This window comes from Anomalospiza imberbis, chromosome 11 (assembly GCF_031753505.1).
Source record: "Anomalospiza imberbis isolate Cuckoo-Finch-1a 21T00152 chromosome 11, ASM3175350v1, whole genome shotgun sequence".
Taxonomy (NCBI): Eukaryota; Metazoa; Chordata; class Aves; order Passeriformes; family Viduidae; genus Anomalospiza; species Anomalospiza imberbis.
In genome coordinates this window covers 14,079,095-14,088,628 of record NC_089691.1, presented here as the reverse complement: position 1 = coordinate 14,088,628, position 9,534 = coordinate 14,079,095, and the positions used below count along the sequence as shown (strand labels likewise).

The 9,534-nt window shown below is 64.8% G+C and overlaps 2 protein-coding genes across 2 annotated transcripts; one reads left to right on the top strand and one right to left on the bottom strand.

The window, feature by feature from the left end:
- The first annotated feature begins 14 nt into the window (after nt 1–14).
- Nucleotides 15–5,026, top strand: WDR6 (WD repeat domain 6). The gene is made up of 6 exons (XM_068202040.1): nt 15–159; nt 231–2,646; nt 2,928–3,023; nt 3,219–3,335; nt 3,524–3,642; nt 3,724–5,026. The coding sequence occupies exons 1-6, from the start codon at nt 93–95 to the stop codon at nt 4,212–4,214; spliced, it is 3,306 nt and encodes a 1,101-aa protein (XP_068058141.1). The 5' UTR covers nt 15–92; the 3' UTR covers nt 4,215–5,026.
- On the bottom strand, nt 4,893–8,791 carry DALRD3 (DALR anticodon binding domain containing 3). Its single transcript, XM_068202055.1, has 13 exons — nt 8,543–8,791; nt 8,126–8,415; nt 7,769–8,037; nt 7,490–7,548; nt 7,270–7,392; nt 7,125–7,195; nt 6,967–7,025; nt 6,563–6,645; nt 6,338–6,461; nt 6,191–6,249; nt 5,969–6,082; nt 5,678–5,746; nt 4,893–5,479 (listed from the first exon to the last, which is right to left on the bottom strand). The coding sequence occupies exons 1-13, from the start codon at nt 8,717–8,719 to the stop codon at nt 5,360–5,362; spliced, it is 1,617 nt and encodes a 538-aa protein (XP_068058156.1). The 5' UTR covers nt 8,720–8,791; the 3' UTR covers nt 4,893–5,359.
- Nucleotides 8,792–9,534: the final 743 nt, after the last annotated feature.

Here is a 9,534-nt window from a genome sequence, read left to right as displayed (position 1 = left end):
CCGCGTGCTCGGGGCGGTGGCGCGCGGGACTCGGCCAATGAGCGCTGGGGGGGGGCGGCGGCGGCGGCGGCGGCGGGGTTGGTGCGGCTAAGATGGAGTCGGTAGCTCTGGTGGCGCCGGTGACAGCGCTGGAGTTCGTTGGGGACGTGCTGCTGGCGGGTGAGCGCTGGGAGCGGAGCGGGGCGGGCGGCGGGGCCAGCGGCGGCGGCGGCTGACGCGGTGTCCCGCAGGTACAGGCCCGGAGGTGGTGGCGTTTCGGCTGAGCGGCGGCGGGCCGGCGGCGGCGGCGGGCCGGCGGAGCGTGCTGCGTGAGGCCAGCGTGCAGGGGCTGCGGGCCGAGCCGGGGCCCGGGCCGGCGGCGCGAGTAGCGGTCTTCGGTGGGCGCTGGCTGGCAGTGCTGGCTGTACGGCGCGGCGGAGCGGGCGGCGGGCCGCTGCTGGCGGCGTGCGGCGGCGGGGCCGCGCGCGAGCTTAGGGCGCGGGTGTGGGAGGTGCGCTGGGCGGCGGGCAGGCGGCTGGCGCTGGCGCTGGGCGGCGGGACCGTGGCGCTCTACGAGTGGTGGGGCGGCGGGCGCTGGCTGCGGCAGGCGAGCTGTGGCGGGGCCGGGGCGCTGCGGTGCGCCGTGCTGGCGGGGGTGAGCTGGGGGCGGCTGGCGCTGGCGGCCGGCACGGCGACGGGGGACGTGGTGGTGTGGCGGGCGGCGGCGGCGATGGCCCCACAGCGTCAGCTGCGCGGGCACCGGGGCGCGGTGCTGGCGCTCTGCTACGCGGCGTCGCGGGGGCTGCTCGCCTCCGCCTCCGAAGACCGCAGCGTGCGGCTATGGGCCGTGGGCGAGTTGGGCGGCGGGGACGGGGCCGGCGCCTGTCTGCTGGTGTGCTACGGGCACGGGGGACGAGTGGCCGCCGTGGTGCTGCGGGGGCCTCTCCCGGTCAGCGCCGGGGAGGACGGCGTCTGCCTGGAGTGGGGCGGCGGCGGCGGCGTGCGGCGGGCGCGGCGCGGGCACCGCGGGGCCCTGCGCGCCCTGGCCCTGCGCCCCGCTGGCGGCCGCGTGGCCACGGGCGGCGACGACGGCGGCGTCCGACTCTGGCAGCCCCGGCGGGAGGCCGCGGAGGCGGTCCCCGCCGTTGCGGCGCTGGGGGCCCGGGAGCGGCCGCGGGCCGTGCTGCTGGTGGGGCCGCGGCGGGTGCTGGTGCTGGGCGAGGCGGGCGGCCTGGCGACATTCGAGGTGGCTCAGGGGCGCTGGACGCCGGTGCTGCACCCCGCCGCCAGCGGGCCCCGCGCCGTGCTGGCGGCCACCCCGCTGCACGGATGGGACGAGACGCTCTGTGCCGTGGCCGGCGGCGACGGGCGCCTCCTCCTTTTCGCCTTGAGCCGCCCCGGGGCCGCCACCAAGCTCACGCTGTTCGAGGGGGCCGTGCACGGGCTGAGCTGGGCCCCTCGTCCCGGGCTGCCCCCCGACACCGCTGCTGCTCTCCTGGCCTCCGGTCCCGACGGGGAGATGCTCTGGTTGAACGTCACCCACCGCCCCGGGCAGGCACCCTGGGTGCAGCTCATGGGTCGGTACCTGCTGCCCCCCTGCAAGCAGCGCTGGCACACCTGTGCCGCCTTCTTGCCCCAGGAAGGGCTCCTGGTCTGTGGGGACCGCCGGGGCTCCCTCCTCCTCTTCCCTTGCAGCAGCTCCTCGGAGCGCGCTGCAGAAAGCACCAGCATTGTCAATGGTGGCACCGACCCCGTTGTTGAGGACTCCAGCAATGAGTTAGAGCCCTCTTGCTTGTTGCACAAAGGGGCTCTTCCTCTTGAGTCTCCACTGTCAGTGCTCTTTGGACTCCACGGGAAGACAGGAGTTACCTCGCTGACCATCCACAGGGGCTACATTTACAGCACAGGCCGGGATGGTGTCTACCGCCAGCTCCGCCTGCGGGACCAGCAGCTGGAGGTCCTGCAGAAGCACAGGCCCTGCAAAGGGCTGCAGTGGATTGAGGAGCTGCACTTCACCTCGGATGGGGACCTGCTTGTGCTGGGCTTTCACGCTGACAACTTCGTGGTGTGGAGCAGCAGGACCGGCGAGAACATCCACTGCATCCCCTGCGGGGGCGGGCACCGCTCTTGGAGCTACTGCAGCAGCCCCTTGGCCGAGGTGTTTGCCTTTATCAAGTCTGGGGATGTGATGCTGTACCACCGTGAGGCCGAGCCCTGTGAGCAGCAAGTGCTGCTGGCATCCCTGCACGGGCGGGAGATCACCTGCGTGCGGCGCCTGGGGGCCGTGGAAGTGCCTGGCCATGCCACCATTAACGTGTTTGTCACCGGCAGTGAGGACACCACGACCTGTGTCTTAGTGCTCAGTGAGAACTCTCGGGCAGCTGTGCCCCTTGCCCGCCTCAGTGACCACATTTCCAGTGTGAGGACGTTGGCATTTGCTATGGGACCTGGAGATGAGGGCTTTGGTGGTGAGGGCTTGTCTGCCCTGCTCTTCTCTGCAGGCGGCCGTGCACAGATTGAGTGCTACAGGCTGCTGTGCACTGAGGACACAGCAACTGAGAGTGCTGTGGCCTGCCAGGTCATCCACGTGGCCTCCCACCGGCTGGACAAGCACTGGGAGCAGAAGAAGAACAGGCACAAGCTTGTCAAGATGGACCCAGATACAAGGTGATGATCAGGGACTGCCCAAGGCAGGATTAGTAGTGATCACAGTGTGGGAGGGTGTTGGGAACTGCACAGGCCTCCACTGGCAATACCTGCTCTGTACAGCTGCAGGTTCAGCTGTGGCAGACAGGGCGGGTGCGGCTTCGTGTGTGATTCCTGGTGTACAGTGCCCTGTGGGCTTCAAGGGGCTTTTGGTGTTAGGGAAAGGCTCAGGGCTACTCTCCTGGGCCACCCACCTCCATGGGGCCACAGAGGTGTTGGTGAATGTTGTGTCTTTGCTGCAGGTACATGTCCCTGTCAGTTGTGCCTGGGACGAGCACCAAACAGCTTCCAACACCCTGGAAATTCCTGGCTGCTGCCTGCAGCGATGGATCAGTCCGGTGAGGAGCTACCATGGAGCCTGACAGGGAGAATGGAACCAGTGATGGCAGCAGAGCAGGCTCAAAACATGAGGCTGCTGCCATGGGATGTGGCCTGCTCTGAGCTGGCCATAAGACAGTGCATGGTGGGAAATGGGGCAGTGGAGCCAGAAGCTCCTACTCTCCCACAGCCAACTGTCCTCTGCTCCATTACAGGATCTTTGGGCTGCTGGAGGCTGCTCGGAAGTTGGTGCTGGTGGCAGAGTCATTTCACCACCAGCGCTGTGTGCTGAAGGTGGAAGCGTTCCTGCACACATGGGCAGGAGGGGAGAGGTGAGCCCCGAATGCTAGGCTGCAATCGATGGGCTCTGGGGAGAAATGTCAGTCCTTGCAGGGATGGCAGCTCAGCAGGCAGAGGGAAGGGAGAAGTTAATCCCTGGGGGCTGTTCTGCCACTTCCACGGATTATCAGTGGGGACCCTCAGGGCTGCAGCCAGACTCCCTCTACACTCACTGTTCTAGGAGGCACCTCCTGTGCAGTGCAGCCACTGATGGCAGCATTGCCTTCTGGGACATCACCAGCCCCATCACGGATGCAGCAGATGCCCTGCACCAACCAGAGGGAGAGATGCAGCTCTTGGGTGAGTGCTGCTGCCCAGCAGCTCTTCTGCTCCCTCTGACCAAGGTGAGCATTGCTCTCCTGACCGAGCCTGTTTACCCAGCCCTGGACGCCCCGCTGGTCACCATCATGGCCCACAGCTGTGGCGTGAACAGCCTTCACATCCGTGAGACACCCGAGGGACAGTACCTGGTGGCCAGCGGCAGCGATGATGGCTCCATCCATGTCTGCCTGCTGGAGGTAGCCCTGGGCAGGGGTGAGGCCATGTCAGGGACCTGCCTGCAGGTCCTGGAGCGGGTGTCCAGGCCCTGTGCCCACGCTGCCCATGTGACGGGGATCCGGGTGCTGCGGCCAGACCTGCTGCTCTCTGCCTCGGTGGACCAGCGCCTGACGCTGTGGAGCCGGAGCCCAAGCGAGCTGGTGCCCCTCAGCACCACCTTCTTCCACGTGCCTGACCTAGCTGAGCTGGACTGCTGGGAGGTGGTGGAGGCGGGGGGTGAGCTGCGGTACTACTGTGTGCTCTGTGGGCAGGGCCTGGAGATGCTGTGTGGCACAGCCTCCTCCAAACCTCCTCCACAAGAGGCTCCTCAGTAATGGGGCAGGTGTGTGACACATCCAGGTCCCTGCCTGCATTTGGAGGGCACCCTGCAGTTGGGCTTTGCCTGTTACTGTGGCCACTGCCTCCATCCTGCACACTCACGTGTCTCGTCCTGAAGGGACAGGCATACTTGGCTCCTTTAGGTAGGTGCCATGGTTGTGGTGCTCAGTGGTCTCTGGGAAGAAGGCAGAGGGGATCCCTCCCTCCCGGACAAGCTTGGGGCTTCCCCATGCAGTAAGGAAGTGGGGCTGTTGCTCCCTGCTGCCCAAGAGCAGCTCTTCCTCTGCAAGGTGTGAAGGACCCATGTCAGCTTTCCAGTCTTGGTCTCAGAGAAGAACCTTACTTGGGAGAGCACTGAGGACATGGCCCAGCCCTGGGAGCTTGAGAGCAGCAGAAGGCCAGGAAGGGTCAGGGACTGGTGTGACACATGGTGGGCTGCAGCCTTGTGTGTCCACAGGACAGCCCTCTGTGACAGTTCTGACCCTGCAGTGCTGAGGATGGTGCTGAAATGCACAGGGACACTGATCATCCACAGCAGCACCCTTGTGGCATGGGGGGTTGCTGGGCTGCCCACAAATACCACCCCCTTAGGCCAAGTGGCTGTTTCCTGCATAGCAGCAGGACCCAGGACAGTCAGACCGAAGGAAGGACAAACAACCCTGAGGTCAGACACATACAGGGTTTGTCCAGCAACAAGTGTATTGGACTCCAGTACTGGGGCCTGGCTCAGAGCCCAGCAGGAGTCTGGAGCCGCAGGAGCTCCCTGCCAGCACGGAGCACCTTTCAATAAAGTTTTAAGAGAAATGAAGTTGGCATTTGTCTTTGTGGTGACTGGTCCCTGCTGCCACCTCCCCAGCACTCCCAGCTCAGCTTCTGGGGTGCCACAGGAGCCCCTTTCCCTTCTGCTGGTGTGGATGTGGAGGGGTATCCATGTCCCACACTGGACACAGCTGCAGAGAGCACAAACCAATCCCCAAACACCATGGACCATGGGAAGGGAAGCACCTCCATGGGGCTGAATTGTGCCTTGCCTGCCACTGGAGCAGCCCTTGTCCTGCCAGGACAATGTGCCCTGTTCTCCCCCCACAACATGTGGTGTGTAGGTGACTGTCACACCATGGTACAGCTCTTCAGGGGTGGCTCAGATCTGGCTGAGAGGAGGTAGGTGTAGGGTTGCCAGTGCGCTGTGGAACACATCCCTCACTGCTCCCAGCAGCTGGAGACGAGCAAACATCTGGTCAAAGAGATGAGGGAACGGCTCCTGTAGGGAGAAAGGCAGCTTGGGACTGGTGGCCAAACTGCCCCTCTACAAGGCTGGCCCTGCAGGTATTGCTGCCTGTGCATCCTTGGAGGATGGGACAGGGGACCATCACACTCCTGACAGCATTCCCCCCAAGATCACTGCACCCCCAAAAGGACTGCAGGGCCACGAAGCTGCAGGCTGGGACACCTAACTCACCCCCAGGACATGCACCCGGTTGTAGTAGGAGCTGAAATCCATGCTGAGCTGGATCAAGAACTTGCACACCTACAAGGCAGAGACATTATCATGGCACAGTGAATTCTGGCTGGTCTTGGGCCCTCACCCACCCCAAGCACAGCAGGAACTGCCCCATGGGCATTGCCATCTATTCTCTCAGCACTGTCCCTGTGTTGCTCACTGATAGGCAGCACCTGCTGGCATAGAGCTTTGCCCTGGGCTGGGACTGCTGGAGCAGCATCCATGGATGCTATGGCACATGGCACTTACTGACTCTGTGTTGGCAGTGATCCGGATCCCCTTGGAGGATAGGGGCAGCTGTGCTGCCTGCTGCAGGACTTCAGGGAAGGGCAGGAGATAGTTGAAGAGCAGGAGCCATTCACCCTGTGAAGGCATTACATGTCTAAGCGTCAGGTCCTCCTGGGCCAGCAGCATCCATCACCAGAGCCAAGGATGCACAGATCCCCCCCCATTCCTCGTCTCAGCACTCACCTCTTCTCGGAGGCAGGAGAAGTTCAGTTCAGACACTGGTGGCAGAGGTGGATATGTGCCTAGAAAGCAGGGAGACTGTTGTGCCCAAAGGAGCCCCTGTGGCTCCAGAAGTGGCTGTCAGAGGAGGGTGGTGGGGCTGGTGCTCACCCTGCTCCACAGCCCGCTGGAAGGTGTTGAAGAGCGTGGCCAGTCGGGCACAGTTGTACATCACAAAGGCACCACTCTTTGTTCCCTTCGTGGAGATGCTGTTGTTCTCCAGGTCCAGGGTGATCTGAGGGCAGGGAGAAGTCACAGTCCAGTCTGCTCAGCACAGATTCACTCTGCTCTTCTCACAACCTGCCAGCCCTGGCTCCATGCAAGCCGCTGTCCTACCTGACTCCGGTGAGCAGTGCTCAGCATCTCAAACCTGATGGCAGCCACTGTCAGGGTATCAATCACCTCTGTCCAGGCCTCATCTGTGGAGAATGTAGGTGCCACCATGCACAGCTTACTCCATTCCCATGTACTGACATCCCTGGCACCAGGCAGGACACCCCTGCCAGGACCAGGTAGTAGTTGAGGACCACCACACCGCTGGCCCTGGCCCTCCATCAGAAGGAGTTGCTCTGTGCCAGTGCCCTGGACATTTTGATGCCTTCCCAAAGCAAGGGCAACACCTGGCTTGATCCTGGAGGAGAGAAGGAGCACCCTGCAGGTGCAGCCCCCCTGCCTGTGGACTCATGGGAGCATTGAAGATGGGATGGAGCAGCATCCATGCATGGAGCCCCAGCTCTCACCTTGTGCAAGCTCCCCATACTTTATCACGGAGGCTTCATACATCTGGTGCTTCCGGAGCCTGGGAGAAACACAGACAGAGCCACCTGCTGTGGGCTGAGTGGCCCACAGGGAGCCTTAGCAGGAGAGAAAGCAGCAGGTGCCTTGCACACCAACTTACTGGAAGTACTGGTCTGCCCCAATGGGCGATGAGGGGTTGGTCACCTTCACTGGCCCACAGACAAGGTGTTTCTGAAAGACAGAGAGACTGAGGCTGGGAACTGTGGGGGCCACACTGAGAAGGGTCAGAGGTTGCTCTTGCTCACCTGCAAAGCTGTGTGGGCTCCCGGATCTAAAATCCTCCAGAGCACATCCAGCTGCTGCTGCTGGAATTCCTCCTCACAGTTCACCACATGCACGATGCTGCAGCAACTGCTCTGGCCTTTGGCCTGCAGCAGAGCACAACAGGGAGCTCAAACCTATTGCCTGGCAGAAGGGAAGGACACTTGGGAAGCGAGAGGCAAGCAGTGCTGTGGGGTCACTCACTGGGCACTGCAGAACAGCTTCCTGCAGCTCAGCCAAGGACCGCAGTGTCCTCTCTGTCACTAAAAGAAGGAGGGACACACAATGGGAATGGGGTTCTCCAGCCCCCACCACTGGGTCTGCCCCAGGCTCAAATCACACTGAAGGGGAGCAAGAGGGGCAAGCCATTTGTGTCCACCACCCCACCTTATTTTTGTTAAAAACAACTGAAAGGAAACAGGCCTGTTTGCACCCATTCTACCCCCGCAGCCACACCTGAGCTATTGTACATGTGAAGCTCACCGAGAAGCACATCTAGATTGGGGTCGTAGCCCAACAAGCCCTGCTGCTCCACAAAGCTCTTCAGGCGCACCTTACAGATGACACCCTCGGCCGTGCCTGGCCCCTGCTCACAGGCTGCGGCACAGGGGCACCGGCCCAGCGCCGCCTTCAAGGCCGAGACGGCATCAGTGAGGGACGAGCCACCGGAGGCGGAGGGCCAGTAGATGCGGAGCTGCTGCAGGACGTCCCTCCTCCCCTCGCTGAGGGCAGGGACCAGGCGGACCTCGACCCTGCGAGAGAGGGCGAGGCAGGCGCTGGGAGCGGCGGGCCCTGCGGCGAGGGGCCGGGAGCGGGACGGGACGGGACGGAGGCACTCACCCCTGGGCGCGCAGCAGCTGCGCCAGGTGCTCGGCCAGCAGGACGGAGCGGAGGTGGCGGGGCCGCAGGGCGGCGGGGCTGCGCAGAGCCGGGCAGTGCAGCACCACGCAGCCCGTCCGCGCCCCCGCCGCGGGAGGGGGCGGGCCGGGCAGAGGCCCCAGCAGGCGCTGGAAGGCCTCAGGGCGCCGCACCTGCACCGCCAGCCCCGCCGGCGTCTGCCGGCAAACCCGCAGCGGCAGCACTGCTGGGCCCCGCAGCGACGGCACCGCCGATACGGCCTCGGGGGGCACCTGCGGGCGGAAGGCGAGGAGGGGTCCGGGCTGCACGGGCACAGGACAGCGGCACCCCCGGCCCCATCCAACAGTTCCCGCAAATCCCCGCTCCCGAGCCAGCCCTGTCCGCGCCGCCGCGGCCTACCTGCCCGCCGGGAAAGGCGGCGCTCAGCGCGGCCCGCGGCGCCAGGAAATCCCGGTGGCGCAGGTTGCGGGCGCCGCTCTCCTTCACCCAGAGCGCAGCGGGCCGCCCCAGGGCCCCGTTCAGCGCCCGCAGCGTCGCCGCCACCCCCGGGCGGCCCTCGCCCATCTCCTCGCCCATCGTGCCCTTCCGCCACCGCGACCGGAAGTGACGTCACGCGTAGCCCAGAAGGCCGTCATGTTGCGTGCGGCGCTCCCGGGCGGCCATCTTGGTCACGGGCGCGTTGGCCGGGCAGGGCGGCCATCTTGGGGGGACGGGCGCGGAGCCACCATGGTGGGTGTGGCGGGCAGCGGGCGCCGCCATGACAGGTGTGTCAGGTCAGCACCACAGGGCTGCAACCAGGCACCCCGAATGGCCCGAGAGGGCGTCAGTCCCGGTCAGCATCACCCCAGCGAGGCCATGGTGCCACCCTGAGGTGTGTAGGAGTGGTATCCCCTCTGCTCCAAAACTGGGGAGCCCAGACCTAAAACCCGCAGGAACTGAGCAGGAGTCAGCGGCCGTGCTGGGGTCAGAGCGGCCTGGGCAGAAACGCGCTGCCCGGGGCAGGGAGTGCAGCGCAGCCGTGGGCATGGCCCAGCCCAGAGCACAGCCTACTGGCCCCTGGGCTGCTGGGGACAACAAGGAGCCCCGGGAGCAGGTCCAGCACCCTGAACTGTGGCGAGAAGGGAGGTTTGGATGGGCTGGACCGTGTGAGGCAGACCCCAGCTGTGGGCATGGTGTCACTGGCAGACCCTGGCTGGCCAGTCCAGCCTGTCCACCACGAGCCCCACGGCTTGGCTGGGCTCTGACACGATGGCTGAGGAACATCAGCAGCAGCCATGCGCCTGCGGCATGGGCTCTGTGCGGCACAACGATGAGCAGCTGCGGGTGCGCACCCTGCGATGTTCTCCACGCCTGCCCCAGCGGGCTGCTCTCCTGTCCACCACAAGAGCAGT